Raw genomic sequence first — 23,986 nt, 5'->3', positions numbered from 1 at the left:
GTTTTCAGTATATATTTGAGAGTTTATAGAAACCAGGATTTATTGACGCTTCTTTGTTGTCAAAAACTGTATTTATTACAATTTGAATTGAATCAATTGCTTTACTTAATTGCACAGTAAAAGAAATAATTACGGGGTATGAACCTGCATATGACAGCATTTTTGTTAGAAAAAAGCCTCTAACATTGAACATGTGTGACATGGACGATGTGTGGACACGGTTGACCGTGAAGTCCCAACATTTATTGCCCGATATAGATAAAGTTGTTAAAAAATAAATGATAATAATAATGAATTCCTTTTTTGAAAACCTGCATCTGCCCTCCCCCCAACGAGTCCATAAACCGCTCCGTACATATCTCCACTTCACCTCCCTCATTTCATCCTCCCCTTCCCATCTCTCCTCTCTATCCATCCATTCACTCATCCATCCATTCATTCATTCATTCGTCCCAGTCTGAATAATGCAGTGGCCGCGCAGCTTCACTGCCATTGTCCCTGCCTCGGTGTTAATGCCGCGTCCTTGTCACAATTATCGGGTCACGTTCATCCATCACGGCTAATCATTGTCATACAGATATGATGCAGACAAACAATGCACATTACGGGAGAACAAAGGCAAACACGCGTGTTCGGGGGGGAACAAAGGCGCCCACGGTGGAGCACGGAAACACCGTGTTCCACTGTACGACGCTGCGCATGGCAGCGACAGACACAGAGGAAACAGATGCCACATGCACAAGGTGTGTGTGTGTGTGTGTGTGTGTGCGTGTGGATTCTTCTTCACTAAACTGTAGAGGATGTGATGTACATGAGTACAAACATTTGTATTGGAATAGAAGAAAATATTGGATTTTATCAAAATCTCTTTAAAAAAAAAAATTTGTTTTTTTATCACTTATGGCACATTGCTCTGAGCCATGAAGGTCAAAGGTCAAGGATCAGGAATGAGATCAAAAACAATGAGTAAGTAAAACGTACAAATGAATAAATAGCAGTACATGTCAGTATGAGGTTTAAAAGGGGCTATATGTCAAAAATGTATTATATAAAGTCATAAAATGTCCAGGAAATGCTGATTTGATGAAATGAAAATGCCGGCTTCACTACTAACTGGTTTCAGCCAGATTGGTGTCTGTTGTGTGACCATTAGCACAGCTCATAGCACTTTGATGCCTGAGAAAAAGGGTAGAAAATGTGAAATTAGAGATGTTTAAATACACACCACCTTATTTTATATTAGGTTTAGCACCAGGTGACCTTGAAGGCAATAGCCACATATCACAATTGAAAACGCTTCCAAAAAGATGATTATGATGATGTACCTGCCTGCTTGGCCACGGCCAATGGACAATTAAATGTCCAGCCCAACTTATTGAGACTAATTATGGACATTTGGGGGATGTTGACTGTTATGGAGTGCCCTCTAGTGGCATGTATGTCTGCTTTATACTTTTGAACATGGAATTGCAATATTATGAGTATTGATTTAACTTAAGAGAGAAAAAAAAAAATCTTTAAAGAATAAAGTAATATGATGAGAAACAGTCAATATTACAAGAAAAACATCTTGATATTATGAGATTTTTATCATTCTTTAATTACATATATTCTTATTATCAGAACGCAGATTTAACCAGCAAAAGAGATGATTTCTTCAAAATCTGTGTGATTCTTCCTTCTTTATAAATATTTTCCAAATACCTGATGCTCATGAAGTTTTCACAAATTCATCCTCAGGACCGGATTAAACACATTGGTGGGTTCTGGCCCACGGGCCGTACATTTGACACACCGGAGTTCGGCCCAAATACTCTGTCATATAATATAATGCTGAATGTAACAAGAAGAAGAAGAAAAAGAAAATGTGAAAAGTTACATAACCTAAAAAGCCTCAGTACCCATCTCAAAAACGTTGCAACCAGGGGAGAAAATCGGGGGTCTGCAGTGAAGATTTAAGATGGCTGAAAGTCGCTGTATAAGAAGGTTTAAGCTGCTTCTATAGAGACCCAGATGATTGTGCCTCCCCCTGCTTATCTGAGCAAAGTAATCCCCAATATTCATGAAACAGAAGTGGACAGAAACGCACATGAATGCACACTTTCAAGTTTGCTCTACATACACTAGTGTGTGTGTGTGTGCACTGTGGTCCAAATGACCTCAAGGTGCTATCGTGTTTGTTTGATGGAGGATAATTAAATAGGTAATAGATACCAGTCTGCTCTCATCACTATTGATTTACTCACATGTGGGTATGTGTGTGTGTGTGTGTGTGTGTGTGTGCCGCTTTAAAGCCCCTGGTCTCTAAGAGGGAAATGTCTGATACTCCCACATCAGCTATCAACGGCCTTTCATGTTTAAATGGCTCTCTTTAACCTAATCCGCGCTCGCCCGGTGCATCCTTCGGCCCCGCCCACACCCGTTCTTAACATCAGTGGCCGCACAAATCCATACACTTCACTCTGTCACCGGAAAAGTGTTTTGTTGATAAGAAAAAAAAGAAATCAATCAAATAATCCTGCTTGTCCCCTCCATCACAAGCCTCCACACGATTGTGGCGCTGCACGAAGAGGTGAACGCGATAAAAACAAGATGGATCTGTGCAAACCAATTATTCCAGCGAATTCAACGCCTGTGGTCATTCCTCCGCTTAGTTTGGAACGCTCATTGATGCACAAATCTGCAAAACCGCTGAGTTTAATGTGGACTGACCTGAATTAAAGGATCACTTCACCCTAATTACAACTCAATTATTATCTCCTAACTGCAGTGGTTTGGTTTCGTGTTGTACTCGCGTCATCACAGAAACAGTCAACTGCTCGTAAAGGATTTTTTTAAAGTCTGTATTCTCTCTATCTAAACATTTAAATTAAATGACGAGTTTATTGTACACTGGCCCTTGGTTTGCATGTATCGTTGTAATGTTCTTCTATTGACTTCAATATTGTTTTTTTACTGTAATTTTCTTCCTTCTTGGTGGTGAGATTATGTCAATGTATAAAAACTGTGTGATGGCTAATTTATTACCAAATGCATAACCTAATATACACCATTTAGAAATCCCCTACAGTAAGAGAGTCTTATTGTAAAGGGTCAGGGCCGACCCAAGCCTTTTTGGGGCCCTAAATTGAATTTGATTGGGGGGGGGCCCTCCCACGACCTTGGAGTTTTTACTCCAAAGCAGTGTCACTCTTTGGGTTTTTTTTTTTAACATTAGAAGGCAGTAAAATGGTGATACTGGACGTGAATTGAAATCTGAAGATATCTAGTTTTTCTACCGTCACACTATTGGGGCCCCTCCTGGTGATCAGGGGCCCCCCAAGCAGCTGCTTAGTTCGCTTATGCCTCAGGCCGGTTCCCACACCTTGGTTGGCATAACATTTCAAGGACTTTCCAGGACCAATTCCCTCAAATTCAAGGACTGAACACAAGTTAAGATGGGAGGGCAACTTGTAAGAGCTGTTTCTCCCATGGCGTCCTCTTTTATTGATTTGCCGCATGATTTGCCCTTGAGATCTTGGTCAAAGTCAGTCTTTGTAATTTTCTTGTGACACAGAGATGTTGGAATTTTCATTTCCCAGGCATCACGTTGTCATTTGCTGTCTCTTGCTTAACGTTACTTGCTCATTTGTTCTGCACGGATTGGAAACAGTGGACAGTGTCCACAACACCGCTAGTAGTTTACGACTCAACGTGTGTCCTGCGTAGGCCTACGTACATCAAGCAATGCATGGCATGAAACAGTAGGTGGCGTCGTAACAAACAAGGAAGATATTCAACCTTAATATCAACTCAACTTATTTTATCCAAAAAAATCAAGCACTTTCAATGACCCATGTCTATTTAGTTTCAAGAGCCTTGAAAAGCAATCAAATTTACCAACTTTCAAGGATTTCAAGGACCCGTGGGAAACCGCCATGGAGGAAAAGGCTCACAGACTTTGAGACTTTTACTGCCTCATAAAATAAAGGAGAATCAAGGTCAAGAGAAAAAAAACAAAGATTGCAGGTTCTTGTAGAAAGACGAATGAGACCAATTAGTCAATGAAGTGATACTTGATTTTCAATTAATTCCTCTCTAATGGCTACTTTCAGCATCAGTGTAGACAAAATTTTTTCTAACGCTGTGTTGCCATTGACCTCGCAGCTGCTCGAGCGTCACCTCACACCGCTCTCTGCTTGTGTCGGCGACAAACAGCTGACATCTTTGCCGTGCACATGACTCCGCAGAAATAAAATGCCTGCAAACAAAATATTCATTCACGATCATAATGACTTGTCAACAACGACGGGCTCTTTGGATGCTGCAGCTGCGAGAGAGCAACATGGCCTCAGTCGGCGTCTGAGTGACAGCTCAAGTGTGTGTGTGTATCTGCTGGAGGCTGATTAGACTTAGGTTCCAGTTTTTTTCCCCTCTTCCTCTCTCTATCTCGTGCTGGTATGATTACATAACAGACGATCTGCCGCAGAAATGTGTGTGTTTGTGTGTCACGTGACCCTCGGCGCATACGTGTGGCCTAGAAACGTCGAAGAGTCTCTCATGACTTCATTAGGCCATAAACCATGAGTTCAGAATCTATAACCCTCCAATTATCACTCTACTCCCATCGTGCCGCCGTGTCTGCAAGTCCTTTTTTTCTGTGTGTCACTGTTTTGCTCACTTTCTCGTCATCTCCTTCTATATAATATGCAGTTTTTAGATACTATACTGTACTATAGCGTATGCGAGGAGGGAGGGCGTCCGCCGGTTGTGTGAGTCATATATATTTTTTTAAACATTTGCAGATGTCCTCCGAGCTGCTCCACACAGCAGTCTCCTGCATAATTTAACAATACTTGATGTCTATAGGTTTCCTGTATGTCACAGTCCTCTGCTACCTCTTCATCTATTATTCCTGAGAATAACTTGTAAGGTTAACTTTTCCTAACTGGTACTTCTATACAGTAAGACTGTAGCCTTATGAATGATTTATAAACTCTTTATCATTAGTTGGCATTTTATTAAACATTAATGAGTTAGAACAGCTTTCATACACTGGTATTTTACTATTTAAGATCTTACTGTCCGTCAACAACAGCATCTCCAAATTTAGATTTATTTTTTTGACCAGAGTAAAAGTTAAAGATTATTAAATGAAGGAAAGCTGAGTCATGTGACTAGTCATGTTAACCTAATAGCTAATTTTAGTTAAGCTACCGACCAACCTGGCCCAAAGAACTTACATGTGGCGTCAAGTCGTCATTCTCTGTTGTTACTTTGATAGCTGACATTAGCTACATTCTCTGTTGTTACTTTGATAGCTGACATTAGCTGCATTCTCTGTTGTTACTTTGATAGCTGACATTAGCTACATTCTCTGTTGTTACTTTGATAGCTGACATTAGCTACATTCTCTGTTGTTACTTTGATAGCTGACATTAGCTACATTCGCTGTTGTTACTTTGATAGCTGACATTAGCTGCATTCTCTGTTGTTACTTTGATAGCTGACATTAGCTACATTCGCTGTTGTTACTTTGATAGCTGACATTAGCTACATTCTCTGTTGTTACTTTGATAGCTGACATTAGCTACATTCTCTGTTGTTACTTTGATAGCTGACATTAGCTACATTCTCTGTTGTTACTTTGATAGCTGACATTAGCTACATTCGCTGTTGTTACTTTGATAGCTGACATTAGCTGCATTCTCTGTTGTTACTTTGATAGCTGACATTAGCTACATTCGCTGTTGTTACTTTGATAGCTGACATTAGCTACATTCTCTGTTGTTACTTTGATAGCTGACATTAGCTGCATTCTCTGTTGTTACTTTGATAGCTAACATTAGCTACATTCTCTGTTGTTACTTTGATAGCTGACATTAGCTACATTCTCTGTTGTTACTTTGATAGCTGACATTAGCTACATTCTCTGTTGTTACTTTGATAGCTGACATTAGCTACATTCTCTGTTGTTACTTTGATAGCTGACATTAGCTGCATTCTCTGTTGTTACTTTGATAGCTAACATTAGCTACATTCTCTGTTGTTACTTTGATAGCTGACATTAGCTACATTCTCTGTTGTTACTTTGATAGCTGACATTAGCTACATTCTCTGTTGTTACTTTGATAGCTAACATTAGCTACATTCTCTATCATTCTCTAATTATCTACTTTTACAATTAACTTGATAATAGATAGCAAATATTAGTCACTTTTACTGTTGTTAACGTGATAGCTAACTTTATAGCTGATATACTCGACAGCAAATCTTATCCATTAACATAACTGTCTTTAACTTAGCTTTTACTGTTGTTAACTTGATGTCTAACATTAGTTACATTCTCTAGCACTAGATGCTTAAATTGTTGTTAACTTTGAAAGCAAAAATTGTCAAATATTACTGTTACTACTATTTATAAATAGCACAAAATAACTTTTATTTATTTATTGTAATCCAATAGGAGCCTGGTTACAGGTGACCTCTTAGAGCTTGAGCAACATTCTTGCCACTTGGTCTAATTAATAAACTAATTATTAAATTAACACATAATTTAAGAATAGAGTTATTGTAAAGTGATACTTAGTTCCCAATATATTGTCATCATATGAGTCACCTTTACTACAGAGAAGTTCAGGAGGAGAATCAGCACTCTAGAAAAATCCTTAGCACTTCTGTTCTTTCCTTTTAGAATAAAAAAAAACACGTGAAATGTGTTCATTTTTAAACCAGGGCTCTAATTCTCTAATGCCGATTCTCCTACGTTGTAGGTAAATTTAATCCTGAACGGTTAATGACAGAGAAACCTATAAAATTGCCAATGCAGGACATGAACTTTTCACCAGTGGAAGTAGATATATATACTGTCGATGCTTGAAAATTCCTCCTGCTTTGCATCACTCCAGTACAGATAAGGAAAGAAGGAAGCAAAGAAGGAAGGAAGGGAGTAAGGAAGGCAGTACGGGGGAATTATCAGTTCCAGGTCTTACACACAGAACCACTGCAGCATTTCACTTCCTCCCTCTCGCCCTTCACTTCCCCCCCACCAAAACCTCCTTCTCTGAGTCCCGCCTCATCACCTCTCCTCCTCTCTTCCCTCTCTCATCTCTGCTACCCCCCAAACCCCCATGCTGTATCCTCTCTTCCCCTCTCTCTCTCTCCCCGTCTACCGCTCTTCTCCTTCTTCCTCTTCCTCCCTCCTCCCCACATGTCTGTCTGTTCGAAACTGGAGCAACGTCTTAATCGAGGCTCAGAGACGTGACGGGAATGTCTAAGCGACCCCAGGCTCTGCAGTACACACACACACACACACACACACACACAAACACAAACACGCACACACAGAAACAGACACATTCTGCTTGGCAGCCAATTAACAACCTGCAATCCAGCGCCAAAGGAATAACTGCATGTTGATGAGCTTGCGTGTGTGTGTGTGTGTGTGTGTGTGTGTGTGTGTGTGTGTGTGTGTGTGTGTGAGATGAGCTGGTGGCCGTCAGAACCACTTACACAGATAGAAGGATATCTCTTTTATGTGTTCTGGGGGAAAGATGGGGGATTATGATGCATTAAAAAAAGCATCTCCAGCAGGGACTAACTAAGACAGGAACAAGGAAGTGCAAGCATGTGGTTGACATGCTGTGTGTGTGTGTGTGTGTGTGTGTGTGTGCGCGTGCGTGTGTGTGCGTGTGTATATTTGTGCACACCAGCAGAATTAGCAGAACAATGCGGAGGGTGATTTACATGAAGCTGAGCCTCACTTTCTCCTCCTCACCCTAGTTTTCGTTACCTTTCCTCTTCCTCTTCTGCTGCCTCCTCCTCTTCCTCCTCCTCCTCACTGGTATGATGCCTTCACTTTGGGGAGTTCATCCAAAGGTGAACGCATGCACACACAAAAAACATTCCTCTACCCTCCTCAAAAATTCTTATACATTCTCTTTATGTGTCAAAAATATTGACACCAGCCTCGGCATCACATCCCCCAGCAGCAAGCTCTGTGTGTTTGCCAGCACAGGTTTCATCATCCAGCCCTGTTTTCTTCTTCTTCTTTTTTTTCTTTTTTTTTGAGAGGTGGAATATGTTGAAAGGAAGACTGTGGGTTCTAAATCCTGCCTCCTGTGTTGTTCTTGCCCTACTTCTCTGCACAGACTCTGCTGTACACTGATCCGGAGAGAGAGAGAGAGAGAGAGAAAGACAGTGTAAAAGTGGCAGATGAGAGGTTCACACCGTAATTAAGAAGTGAATTAATTAATAAATGCAGCAACAACGCATTTTTACGACAAGATGCAAGTGTAAAACTCATTAAGTTTAATTTAATTAAGCTTAATTTTGCATCAGTGCTATTTTGAATTAATTATTCACAATGAAAAATATTCCATCGTCAATAGTCGCCATAAAAGTGAATACATCGGTCAATTAGACATGACACAAAAGTGGGGGAAAGTGCTGAGATAACAGCAAAGTTGTGGAAGTGAGCTTTTCTAGCAAGTGGAAGGGAATGCTGTCATCTAGTGGTAAGATATGCATATTACACCAAAGTCACAGAAACTATTACAAGATATAAGTAAAATACAAAATATTTTTATAATGACATATTTAATATCAGGACATTGTATCCCTAAAAAAAATAAAAAAATAAAAAGTATAACGTTTCAAAATTCACATTTTCTTCACTGATGCATGTGATGTCAACATGTAAAGTACAAACTGGTGTTAAATATTAACTTTTTAAGCGATAATAATAGTGTTTTGAGCTTTCTGATCAATTGAAAATGACCTGGAATATATTTAGTTAAACACTATTAAAAAAAAATTATTATTGAGATTTTATCTCCACACACTTACATCTTTGTAATAATTTAACAAATAATCCTAATCATAATTAGATGCTGCCTAATATATTTTTAAAAAATTGCTTTATTCTGAAATTCAATGTTGACTCAGCATTATGTGTCAGACAGGAAACTTCCAGAAAAAGCAGGAAACATCAGGTGAATTCAGACATATGTAAAAACAGCTCCTCCCAGTGGAGAGGTGTGGTAATGACTGGAAAGTTCCTGAAGACTCTCAAGCTCCTCCAGTTAGAATATAAAAGCGTGGACAGTCCCACAGCTGAGACAGAAGACAACACAACAAGAACAGACACTTTAACTCACAACAAGAAGAATCAACTCCAAACCCACACTGAAGATGCTGTGCTCTCGTGGATCCCAGTCTGGCCTCAGTCCACTCATGCTTGTCCACTGGCCTGTGCGCAGTCTGTGGCCAGAGGTTAGACCTCAGCTCTACCAGCAGCATCTACTGCAGAGACACCTGCAGGAGCTGTGCAGCAGTCTGGAGCTGATGGACACACTTCAACAGCAGATCCTGGAGGAGGAGGAGAAGAAGAAGAAGAAGTCTGTCCAAAGCAGTGAGACCATGCAGCCAGTTTCCTTCCAGCTGGAGAAACATGGAGACAACTTTGGCCTGATCCTGAACGCTGAAGGCTTTTCTCCAGAGGAGCTGTCTGTCAGGCAGGTGGGCAGGAAGCTGAGAGTCAGCGGCAAGACGGAGAAGAAGCAGGAGGACGGGAACGGCTCCTACTCTTACAGACTCCAGGAGTTCAGACAGGAGTTTGATCTGCCTCAAGGTGTGAACCCTGAAGCCGTCACCTGCTGCCTGAGTCCAGACGGGAAGCTCCACATCCAGGCAGCCAGAGCTCCATGTGCCGAGGAGGCTGAGAGAGAGCTGAGCATCCAGAGGAGCACGGAGGAGAAAACACAGCAGAGTGAGTCTTCACACACAGAAGACAACAACAGCAGCAGCAGCAGCAGCAGCAGCAGCTGAGAGACACACGACAGCAGCACACAGGACAAACCTGGACACATGGACTGATCACAGTGTTACTGTGTCTCTGTCAAACATCATGTTTTCATACTAACGTTACATATTGATGGTGATGGTGAATTCTGATTCTCTGTATTAATGAGTAAATAGGTAAAATAATTATGTGTAAATCAACGCAATTGAAGTGAAACTGTTTTCAATAATTGTTTGTTTTATAAAAACAAACAATTAAATTAAACTGTCTATTGTTTTTTTAATGTATATTGCAAAGTTGTCTCTTTTGAGTTAAAGTAAAAATACCTTAAAATGTAAAACTTTTGCCCTGTTAAGTTATGTCAAGTCTAATGTTACATAATGATGATATGTGTTGATTTGTATAATAATAATCATGATGATCTATTTTCATAAGTAAATTAATATAATAAATATGTGAAAATAAATTAAATTAAAGTGTGATTTTATTTATTTTGTACCTCATATCCTTGGTTGGTAAGAAAAGTAACTAAACTGATGTATTTAAAAGTAAAAGTATCAGTGAAGAATAAGTGAACACATGACACATGGACTTGTCACAATATTGCAATAATGAAATATGATTGAAAAGTGATTTTTAAATAGAAAATGAACTCTTTAAAGTTTAAAATACGTTTAGAATTGATAACACACTATCAAAACAAATTTAACACAGTCACTACTCTTAGTTCAATGAATATTAGTGACATCTAGTGGTGAAATTCTGCAATTGCAGGAAAGTTCCTGAAAGATCCAGCACCGTCTGGTATTTGTAAAAACAGCTCTTCCCAGTGGAGAGGTGTGGTAGTGACTCTAAATTTCCTGAAAAGACTGGAGCTCTCATTTTTTTATTTTTTTTTTATTTTTTTTTTTTTACCTCATATCTTAGGTTGGTAAGAAAAAACGAATCTATAGATCTATATATATCTATATAAATATGAATGTATACAGAAGATCAATTTTTATTGTTCAAAGTAGATCAGTAAAGAATAATTGAACATAATAAGTGACATAAATACATAAAATATGAACGTTTAAAGTTTAAAATAAGTTTAAAAGATGACTTTTTTTACTATAAATATGGCAATATTTTAAATAGTTTTAAATAGACATTTATTTAAAACCTAGGTAAATGTACTATAATGAATGTAATAACTATGAAATCATTTTTATTCCTCAAATTTAATACAGTCACTGCCTTTAATTCTGAAGGTGACTGATGTATGTTTGTATTATGTCATTCTTATAAACAGTAACTATCATTAGTTCCCACAGTATTACTTGTAAGTAATAGTCTTACTTTCTTTCTCTGACTCATTTATTTAACTCCATTTTTACTTTTGCCTTTAAGACTTTTATTCTTATTTGTTTTTCATATTATTCTTATTCAACTCTATTTACCTTAGTTTAAGCACATGTTGTTGTTGTTTTTTTACAGTAAATACAAATGATCAGTGAATCATGTGTGTTTTCATGTAATGGGAAAGAGGAAAATGAATTAGCTTATTTAAGCTGATATTAAAAACAATGGGAAGCACTATCCGCAGCACTAAAAATAAAAATAAGTGAAAGTAAAACATTTTAAATAAGCAGAAATATATACAGAACATGTAACATAATATCCCAGATAAAAGTTAGAGAATTATTAATAAATTAAGAAACAGCAATTCAGACTATTAACAGGACAAAAGCTTTAAATTTCAAGGTATTTTTACTTTAACTCGAAAAAGACAACTTTGAAATATAAATTAAAAAAACACTAGAAATGCACAAGGGAAAAAAACAATAGACAGTAATTTAAAAAAATATATTTTTATTGATCACACTTCCTGTTATAAAACAAACAATTATTGGAAACAGTTTCACTTCAATTGCGTAGACTTACATATAATTATTTTACTTATTTACTCATTAATACAGAGAATCAGAATTCACCATCACCATCAATATGTAACGTTAGTATGAAAACATGATGTTTGACAGAGACACAGTAACACTGTGATCAGTCCATTTGTCCAGGTTTGTCCTGTGTGCTGCTGTCGTGTGTCTCTGAGCTCCTCTCAGCTGCTGCTGCTGCTGCTGCTGTTGTTGTCTTCTGTGTGTGAAGACTCACTCTGCTGTGTTTTCTCCTCCGTGCTCCTCTGGATGCTCAGCTCTCTCTCAGCCTCCTCAGCACATGGAGCTCTGGCTGCCTGGATGTGGAGCTTCCCATCTGGACTCAGGCAGCAGGTGACGGCTTCAGGGTTCACACCTTGAGGCAGATCAAACTCCTGTCTGAACTCCTGGAGTCTGTAAGAGTAGGAGCCGTTCCCGTCCTCCTGCTTCTTTTCCGTCTTGCCGCTGACTCTCAGCTTCCTGCCCACCTGCCTGACAGACAGCTCCTCTGGAGAAAAGCCTTCAGTGTTCAGGATCAGGCCAAAGTTGTCTCCATGTTTCTCCAGCTGGAAGGAAACTGGCTGCATGGTCTCACTGCTTTGGACAGACTTCTTCTTCTTCTCCTCCTCCTCCAGGATCTGCTGTTGAAGTGTGTCCATCAGCTCCAGACTGCTGCACAGCTCCTGCAGGTGTCTCTGCAGTAGATGCTGCTGGTAGAGCTGAGGTCTAACCTCTGGCCACAGACTGCGCACAGGCCAGTGGACGAGCATGAGTGGACTGAGGCCAGACTGGGATCCACGAGAGCACAGCATCTTCAGTGTGGGTTTGGAGTTGATTCTTCTTGTTGTGAGATGAAACACTGTTAAAGTGTCTGTTCTTCTTGTGTTGTCTTCTGTCTCAGCTGTGGGACTGTCCACGCTTTTATATTCTAACTGGAGGAGCTCCAGAGTCTTCAGGAACTTTCCAGTCATTACCACACCTCTCCACTGGGAGGAGCTGTTTTTACAGATACCAGACGTTGCTGGAACTGTCCTGCAATTGCAGGACTTCACCATTAGATGTCACTAATATTCATTGAACTAAGAGCAGTGACTGTGTTAAATTTGTTTTAATAGTGTGTTATCATTTCTAAACTTATTTTAAAGCTATCTCTTTATTCTTATCTTCCATGTCCTACTAGTCCAAGGAATAGGCATAGTTCTATCCAACCAGTACCTACACACTCTATGAGGAGGAAATGTTTTCTTTTTCTTTTGCTTTTACTGTCTGGTAACATTGAACTCAACCCCGGCCCAGATATAAACTGTCTGAGTACTCCAATTGATTTTAAATCCAGATCAGGGCTTAGTGTTGTACACTAAAATGTTAGAAGGCTATTGCCAAAACTTGACCTAGTTAAAATCTGGGTTAAATCAACTGATACTGACATTATTGTCCCATCTGAAACCTGGCTAAAGAAATCCATCACAGACATGGACATTGCTATTAAAGGTTACAATGTTTATCGTTGTGATCGTCCCAAAAAAGGTGGTGACATTTCATGTCAAACAGAAATTTCATGTTACTGTTCAATCATCTCTTTCCCTCAGCAGTCAATTTGAATTTCTTGCTCTGAAGTTGGAGCTTCTAAATGGCCACTTTCTCACCATCGTAGGCTGCTATAGAGCGCCCTCTGCTAGTGGTGAGACTTTATCCTCATTGAATAAACAACTTTTGACTTTAGACTTCAATGAGATTCTTCTCACAGGAGATCTGAACTGGGATTATCTTCTGTTTCTGACGGTTTTAAATCTATGTGTGATTCAGATATTGGTATTTTTGCAAATGATATGAGCGATCATTGTGTTATAGCCACTATCAGACGAGCTAAGGTCCCAAAAGCAAGGCCACGTATTATTTTTAAACGTGATTCTAAACATTTCTGTGAGCAGGGTTTTCATCATGATTATGGCACTTTGATTGGTCCAAGATCTCACTTTTTAATGACGTAGAGCTGGCCTGGAAGTACTTTTATGATGCTTTTAGTATTGTTTTAAATAAACATGCCCCTCTGCGCAAATTTAGAGGGAAGGGTAGAAACAATCCTTGGTTCTCCCCTGAGTTGTCTAGTCTCCTTAAAGCAAGGGATGATGCCTGGGCTAAGGCCAGAAAATCTAAATCCCAGGACGACTGGCTGACATTCAAACAGCTCAGAAATCGCATTACTTCCCTTGTTAAAAAGGCTGAATCAGATTTTTATGTTGATAAAACTACCCGTAACCTGAACGATCCTAAGAAGTTTTGGAAAGTAGTCAAATCTGCATTTGGGGATGAAACCAGAGACAACTTGCCTGCTTGCATAGTAAAAGATGCACATACTTTAGCTGAAAAACCAGCCATTCTTAATTATATTAATGAGCACTTTGTTTCTTCAGGATCTCTATTTGAGTCCTCACATCCACATCAATCTAATGTGCAAGGGGCTTGCCTTCAATCACCACCTACTAATGCCATGACTCCTAGATTTGATCTGACTCCTTTTGATGTAGCTGAGGTCCACAGGGATCTACAGCAATTGGATCTAAGTAAATCAGCCGGACCTGATAATGTTGAGCCTTTCTTTTTGAGGTCAGCTGCTGACTTTAAAGCAGAACCTCTGTGTCATATTTTTAATTCTGAAAATAAGATTCCCAGAATATGGAAATCTGCTTTTGTTCTTCCCTTGGTGAAAGGTGGAGATCCCTCTGCAGTTAACAACTATAGGCCAACCTCTAAATTGTGTGTTCTCTCCAAAGTTTTAGAAAAGTTGGTCAGTGAACAACTTAAATTCCTTGTAGATGCTCATTGTCTTCTCTCACGATATCAATCAGGCTTTCCTAAACAGCACAGTACAATAACTGCCGCTGTTCAAGTGGTAAACGACATCATAGAGGCACTAGATGGACGGAAATATTGTGCAGCTCTTTTTATAGAGTTGTCAAAGGCATTTGACACAGCTGACCATGTCATCCTGGCAGATAGACTCCACAAGATTGGTTTATCTAACCAGGCTGTAAATTGGTTTTCTAATTATTTATCAGATAGCATGCAGTGTGTCCAGGCCGCTGGGTCTTTGTCCTCTTTCCTCCCTGTTGTAAAGGGCGTGCCTCAAGGTTCCATATTAGGGCCACTGTTGTTCACAATTTAGGTGAATGATATTTGTGCTAATTGTGTCTGACGCTGTGTCCCATTTGTATGCTGATGATAGAGTAATTTATTGCTCATCATCTTCAGCTTTAAAATCACTTGAGTTGTTGCAGTCAGCCTTTGACACTGTTCAGCTCCGTTTGACTCAGCTCAAGTTAGTGCTGAATGCAGATAAATCAAAAGACCTTGAAAAGATTTTCAAATGGCTTCCATCTCACTTTCCTGTTCATGGGGTTGAAATTGAAATGGTCACGTCTTATAAATACTTAGGCATTCTCATTGATGAGAATCCTTTAAACTGCACATCGATAAACTTGTTTCTAAGCTGAAATTGAAATTTGGTTACTTTTTTAGAAATAAATCATGTTTTTCATTGCAGGTCAGAAAACATTTGATCACCACAACGTTTTGGCCTTTATTAGATCATGGAGACCTGCTTTTTATGAACGCTCCTGATCAGTTTTTAAAGAAATTGGATCGTGTATACCACTGTGCTTTGCGTTTTATTACTGACTGCAGCTATGGTGTGCATCATTGTTCCTTATATGCCGTCGCACATTGTCCTTCTTTGTATGTCCGTAGACTCTCTCACTGGCTGACTTTTATATATAAATCCATTCTTGGACTTTTGCCTACATATTTGTGTTTACACATGTGTAGCAACCACAGTCGATATGGCCTGCGCTCTGGGCAAAAAGGCTTTTAAGTTTTCTGCCCCGTCTGTGCAGAAGGACTTGAAATTGACACATCTTGTAGCTCTGGGGGAATTCAAGTCAATTATAAAGACAGAGAAATAAGCTCAATAGGTTCTTGTGATTGCACTGTGTAATCATGTAAACCCCACTCTCCTTTTTCCTGCAGTATGTGATCATATTTTACTTTTGTCTTCTGTGTTTAGAGTAACATTCTGTGTTTGTGCTGCTTATCTTGGCCAGGTCACTCTTGAAAAAGAGGTTTTAAATCTCAATGAGTTTTTTTACCTGGTTAAATAAAGGAAAATGAAAATTAAATTATGTAACATTAGACTTGACATGACTATTAACAGGGCAAAAGTTTTAAATTTCATGGTCTTTTTACTTTAACTAAAAAAAGACAACTTTGCATTATACATTTAAAAAAAAAACACCAGAAATACACAATGGAAAAAACAATAGATAGTTTAATTTTATTTTAAATATATTTTTATTGATCACACTTCCCTTTATAAAACAAACAATTATTGAAAACAGTTTCACTTCAATTGCGTAGATTTACATATAATTATTTTACTTATTTACTCATTAATAGAATCAGAATTCACCATCACCATCAATATGTAACGTTAGTATGAAAACATGATGTTTGACAGAGACACAGTAACACTGTGATCAGTCCATGTGTCCAGGTTTGTCCTGTGTGCTGCTGTTGTGTGTCTCAGAGCTGCTGCTGCAGCTGCTGCTGCTGCTGTTGTTGTCTTCTGTGTGTGAAGACTCACTCTGCTGTGTTTTCTCCTCCGTGCTCCTCTGGATGCTCAGCTCTCTCTCAGCTTCCTCAGCACATGGAGCTCTGGCTGCCTGGATGTGGAGCTTCCCGTCTGGACTCAGGCAGCAGGTGACGGCTTCAGGGTTCACACCTTCAGGCAGATCAAACTCCTGTCTGAACTCCTGGAGTCTGTAAGAGTAGGAGCCGTTCCCGTCCTCCTGCTTCTTCTCCGTCTTGCCGCTGACTCTCAGCTTCCTGCCCACCTGCCTGACAGACAGCTCCTCTGGAGAAAAGCCTTCAGTGTTCAGGATCAGGCCAAAGTTGTCTCCATGTTTCTCCAGCTGGAAGGAAACTGGCTGCATGGTCTCACTGCTTTGGACAGACTTCTTCTTCTTCTCCTCCTCCAGGATCTGCTGTTGAAGTGTGTCCATCAGCTCCAGACTGCTGCACAGCTCCTGCAGGTGTCTCTGCAGTAGATGCTGCTGGTAGAGCTGAGGTCTAACCTCTGGCCACAGACTGCGCACAGGCCAGTGGACAAGCATGAGTGGACTAAGGCCAGACTGGGATCCACGAGAGCACAACATCTTCAGTGTGGGTTTGGAGTTGATTCTTCTTGTTGTGAGATGGAACACTGTTAAAGTGTCTGTTCCTCTTGTGTTGTCTTCTGTCTCAGCTGTGGGACTGTCCACGCTTTTATATTCTAACTGGAGGAGCTCCAGAGTCTTCTGGAACTTTCCAGTCATTACCACACCTCTCCACTGGGAGGAGCTGTTTTTACAGATACCAGACGTTGCTGGAACTTTCAGGAGCATTCCTGCAGTTGCAGGACTTCACCACTAGATGTCATTAATATTCACGTCATTATAGCAAATGTAAAGTGTCCCCTCACTTTAAAGGAAATAAGAATATTATCTCACTTAACTTATTATTATTGAAGGAGAAACTCATAATAAGAACAACAAATTACTTTATAAAGCTTTAACTACTACACCCATGTCATTATAACAAATGTAAAGACTATAGTTATATATATTCATAATTTTTGCTTAGTATAAACACTGCCAGTGATTTCTGTCACCAAACTATAGGAGCCAAAGGAGGGAACACGTCCAACCTCATAAAACACCTTTATATATCGAATACCAGGGTAGTATTGGCTAATATTAGGCTATATGCTCCGTGTACAGGCTGAGGAATGAAGAGTTAAAGGATGTCAAAGTATAAAGCACATAGAAAAGGCATACAAATAGAGTTTTCACAGGGAATCAGTTCCTGTTTATTGTATTTTGTTCTCTATGGTTTATTATGTTGGAAAATAAGCATTTTTGTCAAAGACTTTTTTAAAGGCAGTGGATTTGTTATCCTAAGTTGATTATTTATATTAGTTAAACATAAATGAATGTGCAAAGGAAACTGAATGATTATATGTTTATCATGCACCAAACAACATTATAAGTAATTAATAAGTATTTATAACTTGTACAAATTACATTGCAGTTCATAAAAATAATAATAATCAAAAAAGGCTGCAGTATCGTGATACTACCCGGAACTGCGATACTTTGTCTGGTATAGTATCGTGGTTACTCATTTTGGTATCGTGACAACTCTAATTTGCATGTCATTCTCCTCTGCACAATCACTCTGTCATCAGACAGTCAAAACAAACTGCAGGTTATTAAAAAAAAGGAAAAGAACATATCCCTCATTTGTTTAAACACCCACATGCAAGTGTGAGAGTGAATGGTTGTTTGTCTCTATATGTGTGTGGCCCTGCGATGGACTGGCGAATTGTCCAGGGTGTAACCCGCCTACTCTCATATTAGCTTTATTGAATAAATAAAGAATTTCATTACAAAAAAACACATAATGACATTCAAAGTTTTTATTTGCCCTTTTTTAAAAAAAAAAGAAATCACACATTTCAGAGCAATCCTCGATGACAGCAACAAGATATCATATTTGTTTTGGCTTGATAATGATAATTATGTCCAATAATAAGACACATCACAGTCTTACGGCGTATGCAAGCTCTTAGTATTTGGCTAGTTATATTTTATGTTAGTGGTCGGGGTCAGTTTCAGCAAAAAACAAAGAGATATATTAAAAAAAAAAATCTTAAAAAAGTATTAAATCTATATTTTATAGTAAAATAAAAGGTTAATGCGCAGTGGAGGCATCAACTCACATTCACTTTGAATAAAAGAAGCGTCAACATATTACATCGCAGTCCTTCGCTCGTTTTGCTTTGCTTGCTTTCAAGTGGCAGAGGTTGAAAAATGTTCACTTTTTCCGAGCGTCAGCCAATCAAATCACTCTGACGGAGCTCTCAGACAAGGCAGTTACCAACGTTTTTGTCGGGCAACTCGCACCCAACGATGGCCGACATGCTGACATCCGATAGTTCCGGTGAATCCAGCGTAATGCCCTCAAAACAAAGAGACCCTTTGAGGTAGATCAGTCTTGTTATAGCTCAGTCAACCCTAACCCTAACCCATCTTAAAAGTCTGTATTTTAGTCGGACTAAGACAATAGTTATCAGACTAACATACCTGGATTCATAGTCCAATTACTCTTACTTCCCTCCCCAGGTTTTTGACCCGGAAGTAGAAGAAGATAACGTATAAACAACGGCGGCGGCGGCGGCGGCGGCGTCTTTCTTCGGACACCAAAGCAACCACAAGAGGCCATGCGCCATCTAATTTGTATCAGGATTAACATGTAAATATACACAACCACAGCACAATCTATCATTTGTTGATAGACAGTTTCCTGTTTATCAAAGGTAAACAGGAAACTGATTCAATGCACTAGCTTATAGACAGACAGACGGACAGACAGACAGACAGACAGATAGACTTCTTTGTGTGTCCCAATCAGTGACAGAAATGTTTCTTTGACACGGCTGCAACAATAAAATACAGTACATTCAACACTCTCGAGACACTTTCACACTCACAAAATAAACGCAGTCAAATAAAATAGGAAACATGGTTAAAAGAACAACAACAACGACAGATAACGTCACGTACGGTGTGATGGCTGTTTGATTTTGTTTAAGGTGGATATTGCAGAGGGAATAAAGGATGTTTTGTAGATGTTTTTACAGACACTGGCCTGATTGACTATGTGAGTTTATAGAGAGATACAGTGCCACCTACACAGGTGGAATCAGACGTACGCGGCCAATAAATCGGTTTTCTCCTCCATGATTGCCTCTCTTAGTCAGACTACGGCCATAGCTTGATACACCTGTTAGGTACTTCTATGACGTAAGGTACTTGAAGACATTACCACCTGCTCCACAAGAAGATACAGTTCATTTTAATCCAGAGTAGAAATACAACACAAAACATAAAATGACTTCAAAAGACCAAGAGAGTTCATTATAATATACATAATATAATATATCCTGTGGTGCAGGAATAGCCTCACTTCTGCCCTCAGTGACGCTCATTTGGCAGGCAAATGAGCGTCAGCACTGCCCGGGCAGATTCTGGAGCTGCTGGAACAGCGTCAGCATCTCCTTGGGAGTCCGTCTGTGAACGAGCAGCACAGACCTGTAAGCACACGGATTTCCCCTGTCTGTCTGTGGGAGATCGAATGTCAAAAACCCCGGGTGATGGTTCGGTGAGAGCCCGAGTCTGTGCAGGCACATCCCCAGATACACGTCGTCTATCGGGAACAGACGAACCCTCTCGGAGACCTCCTTGAGTCGCAATGCAAGCGAGCCAGAGTAGACCACGCCTCCTCCGCCTGCGTACGGCGGGTACACGCCCTTGTAGAAGCGCTCCGGAATGTAGTATTTAGTGGACGGTTCGCGGTTGGGCATGGCGTAGTTGATCACGTCGCCCACAAACAAATCGACGCCACTGTCGTTGGTATGGGGTCTCCACTGGTAGAGCTCCTGCCACTGCTTGTGCAGGTAATCCAGAAGCGCGCCGGTGCGGACAAAGACATCGTCGTCGCCTTTGAACACGAACATGGCGGTGGGGCAGTGTATCTGCATCCACTGCCAAAACAACAGGTCCTTCAGTGTCAGGTTAAAGAAAGTGTCTTTGAAATCCCACAGCAGGATGTCGCCGTATTTCTGGTTCTCCAGATCCAGAAGGTTCTTGAGGTCTGGGTGGGGGCCCGTGCTCGAGTCCTGTCTTCCGAGAAGAAACACTGTGCGCACTAATCCGCCTTTCCTGTTCGATTCCCCCTTCACAAAACCACTGCGCCCCCACGTCTCGCGGATGGCCTGCCTGTTCTCAAAGTTCCCCACTTGAGATTTGACGGCCATGAGGAGCATGGGAGTCTCCAGATCAAGGCTGATGTTGTTCTTCCGACACATGTTAGGCTGATTAATCAGGAGGGGATACTCCCTGCAGTGCATTGACCTGATGAACGCCTTCATTTGTTCTGGCAGGCCGTTAAAATCGTTCATACGAGGGAGCAAACACTTCTGCGACACGCAGTCGGAGACGCAGTCGTCCTCGACTTCTGTGTCCGTGTTGGCCTTTGGCTTCCTCATGACGCCGGTCACGTTTCCCCGCAGCAGGGGATTGTGCTGACGGTCCCAGGCGTGCTGCAAACGGTTCCACAGCGCGCTGTCCTGCAGACGGAGGTTCCAGAAGGGACTGAGGGGGTGGGAGGCCAGCGTGGAGGAGTTAGGCGAGAATCCCGGGGCCACGTAGTGCGTGGTTATCTTCGGGGGAGAGTAGGAGATGGTGACAAAGATGGACACCATGACGTAGATCAGCAGGTGGCCGGTCATCATGCAGGGCAGCAGGCACATGCACAGCAGTCTCCCGTTGCATCTGCAGCATCTGCAGCATCTGCCCATTGCCAGCAGTGAACAGATCAGACACACACCTGTACAGAGAGAGAATACACACACACACACACACACACATATGCATGATTTCCAAAAATCAGGAAGTAGTGTAGGTCAGTGATTCCCAAAGGTGTGGACCATAAAAAGAGTAACACAATCGTGTTTTTGTTGAACTACCCTATTGCTGAGAATGTCTGACGAAGGGCCGGCTCAACAGAAAGCATGTACTAGGGTAAGCAAGTAGGGCACCCTGCTGTCTCATAAAAGGGAAAGCATAAGTACTACTGAGGCTGTACATACAGTAGAGAGAATGTACAGCCGGTGACAGTTCTTCTATAGGAGAAGAACTGTCACCAGCTGGTACTTGTAAAGCACACACACCAAAAAGTGACAGTGAATTTTACTTGGAGCTATAAAGGTTGGGTGCCTTTATTTACACCCTAGCCCTCCGTGTAGGAGATAAAAGTTAGGCCTATTGAAACTCATGGAATTCTTCTTCTTCCTCGCATTTTTGAGGGCCTGAACATACCCCAAAACTCACAAATTTGTGACCGCATCAGACCTGGTGAAAATGTACGTCTGGTTCGGCGAAAGGGCAACAGGAACAGGAAGTCGGCCAACTTGGATTGAATGCCGACTCAGAGGTGATTTTGGGGATTTCACACAGCAAACTTGAACAAACTTTTGTGTGATCCCCTTCAAACTTGTTAAATTTCTCGATTTTTCAGATGTCCCTTGGGCACAGGGGTGTGGTTTTCATTGATAAATTCACCCGTTGACGCGCACATGGTAGTTTTTAAACAATGATGGTGAGTTTGGCTCCATAACTTTCTGTTGACTTTCAGCTCTTTACACTATTAATATCCTTTAAATACCTTAGTTTTTTGTATCATATTATTCATTTTCATCTGTTACAGCTGCTTTAAAAGGAACAAAAGGGGAGAAGTAGAAATTTGCTGACTTTATCTATACTGACTCTTGTTATTTTCAAATCCTCTGGGACAAGGCATTTAGTGTTTACGACTCGTTGCAAGCTATAAACTCCAATGGATCACATTCCTGTCGGACCTTGGTGCTTGAGTCTTTTGTTACATGTCAGGTGTAAGACATCCAGAGAGAAATGGTCCAGTCCAGGTGCAGATGAGCCACGAGACATCATTAAAACAGAATTAAACTTGCTATTCAGTAAAACTAAGTAATTCTATCTATATTGTATATATTGTATATATGCAGTGGCTTGATTCCAAAAAGTTCCCCCCATTTATGAAACAAATAATACATCATTTGGGGATTTAAATTCCGTAAAAGATGAAAAAGACTATTTTTAACGTTGCACAACATCCTCACCGAGCTCATAAAGCTGCAGCGGTATGGATGGGTCTACCTGAGAGGATTTCTCTATGTCAAACACTGCCGCGCGTGGACCCTCCGGAGTTTCTGTCTCCTTGGTGACAGTCCAGCGAGGATTATTATCTGCTCCTGTCCACACACTCTGAGCATCATCCCCGCCCCCCCACTGTCTACCTGCTGCTAAGCACACAGCCCCTGTAGACACACACACTGTGGAACATGAAGTGTGCAATGACGTGCATTAAGTCTCTCACTGTAACTGTGTAAAATCAAAGTGGTTAAACTAAAAATGCAGATAAACTCAACTTAATTAACCATATATATTGTTTGTTTGTTTTTTATTATATTTGAGTTCAATTCTCAATTCTCAACAGTTGCCTACTTACAAATATGTTTGTCTTACTTCTATTCTCATTTAATATATGTTTAATATCAATTGCAAGGTTTTCATCACACTTAATAAACATACAACTCATTTATTAAAATGATTTAAAAACATGTATTTTATTAATAATATTAATAATGATAATAATAATAATAATAATAATGTTACACAATTTATTTTAAACGGAGATGAGATAAATTCATGTTTGACCACTCAAAACTGTTGAAAGCTTGTGTTTAAAGTCCAAAAATGTCATAATAAGTGGTGTTAAAGATGAGAAACTTAATGAGGCTGTGATATTTTGTTTGCAGTGTTATCACAGTGCTTCACAAGTGTAATTATATTGTTAATAATGAACTTCTAATGTTTTACAAACATAAATTATGGATGATTATTGCTGATTTTCTCCTATCGACAGTGACAACACATTCCTATAATAGGCTTGAAATAAAAATCAAAAGTCCTTACATGTAAGTGAAGTCGGCCTTGTTTACGGACTCGTTACAAAACGACCGGTCTGCATTCATGTCCGCGACGGTGGCGATGTTGAGAGAAGAGCATCATCTTTTCATCAAGTCTTCAAACGCACTTTCTGCCACTGAAATCCGCAGCTGAGCAACAAAAGGTCCCAGGTGAGGCGAGACTGTGCGCACTGCGCGTGCGCACCTGGCACCGAGGCACTGAGGCGTGAGTGTGTGTGTGTGTGTGTGTGTGTCTCGAGGGAAAACACTCACATGAAGACAGGTTTGACGTACTGTGAAGGAAGCGTGAGTGACAATCAGTCCCTCAGAAATGAGGTTCTACCTCAAGAGGACCAGGTTTTGGTCTCCATGGAAAGGTCTTAAATTAAACGTACACACACAAAGAGAGAGATTTTGGATACAGGTGTCACTCATGTGCACTTCGTCTCATTTGCATACTTGTGGTCACATAAAAGACCAAAGACCAGCTGGTTAAGAAGTGTCTGGCTGTCATAAGACCAGCAGGGGGCGCTACAAGTACACCGCTATTTTCATTTCAGGGTGATATATTACATTGATTAAAGCATGTGTTTAACTATTGTGGTCCATTTAGAGCCATATCTGTGACATACATTATCATTATTTTAATTG

The 23,986-nt window shown here is 40.3% G+C and overlaps 4 protein-coding genes across 4 annotated transcripts; 1 reads left to right on the top strand and 3 right to left on the bottom strand.

The window, feature by feature from the left end:
• Window positions 1-9,032: 9,032 nt before the first annotated feature.
• Window positions 9,033-9,954, top strand: LOC131446425 (heat shock protein 30-like). The gene has a single exon (XM_058617642.1). It carries the CDS (start codon window positions 9,172-9,174, stop codon window positions 9,805-9,807), a length of 636 nt encoding a protein of 211 aa, XP_058473625.1. The 5' UTR covers window positions 9,033-9,171; the 3' UTR covers window positions 9,808-9,954.
• Window positions 9,955-11,615: 1,661 nt separating this feature from the next.
• LOC131446428 (heat shock protein 30-like) lies at window positions 11,616-12,712 on the bottom strand. The gene has a single exon (XM_058617646.1). It carries the CDS (start codon window positions 12,663-12,665, stop codon window positions 11,880-11,882), a length of 786 nt encoding a protein of 261 aa, XP_058473629.1. The 5' UTR covers window positions 12,666-12,712; the 3' UTR covers window positions 11,616-11,879.
• A 3,300-nt stretch (window positions 12,713-16,012) lies between these two features.
• Window positions 16,013-16,974, bottom strand: LOC131446458 (heat shock protein 30-like). Its single transcript, XM_058617687.1, has one exon. The coding sequence runs from the start codon at window positions 16,902-16,904 to the stop codon at window positions 16,227-16,229; it is 678 nt and encodes a 225-aa protein (XP_058473670.1). The 5' UTR covers window positions 16,905-16,974; the 3' UTR covers window positions 16,013-16,226.
• Window positions 16,975-18,532: 1,558 nt separating this feature from the next.
• On the bottom strand, window positions 18,533-23,489 carry si:dkey-175m17.6 (N-acetyllactosaminide beta-1,3-N-acetylglucosaminyltransferase 2). Its single transcript, XM_058617570.1, has 2 exons — window positions 23,343-23,489; window positions 18,533-21,177 (listed from the first exon to the last, which is right to left on the bottom strand). Exon 2 carries the CDS (start codon window positions 21,146-21,148, stop codon window positions 19,796-19,798), a length of 1,353 nt encoding a protein of 450 aa, XP_058473553.1. The 5' UTR covers window positions 21,149-21,177; window positions 23,343-23,489; the 3' UTR covers window positions 18,533-19,795.
• Between the last annotated feature and the right edge of the window lie 497 nt (window positions 23,490-23,986).

The sequence above is a fragment of the Solea solea genome, chromosome 19 (assembly GCF_958295425.1).
Source record: "Solea solea chromosome 19, fSolSol10.1, whole genome shotgun sequence".
NCBI classification, from domain to species: Eukaryota; Metazoa; Chordata; class Actinopteri; order Pleuronectiformes; family Soleidae; genus Solea; species Solea solea.
The sequence above is the reverse complement of the archived record's forward strand: the minus strand, read 5'-3'. Positions and strand labels throughout refer to the sequence as shown.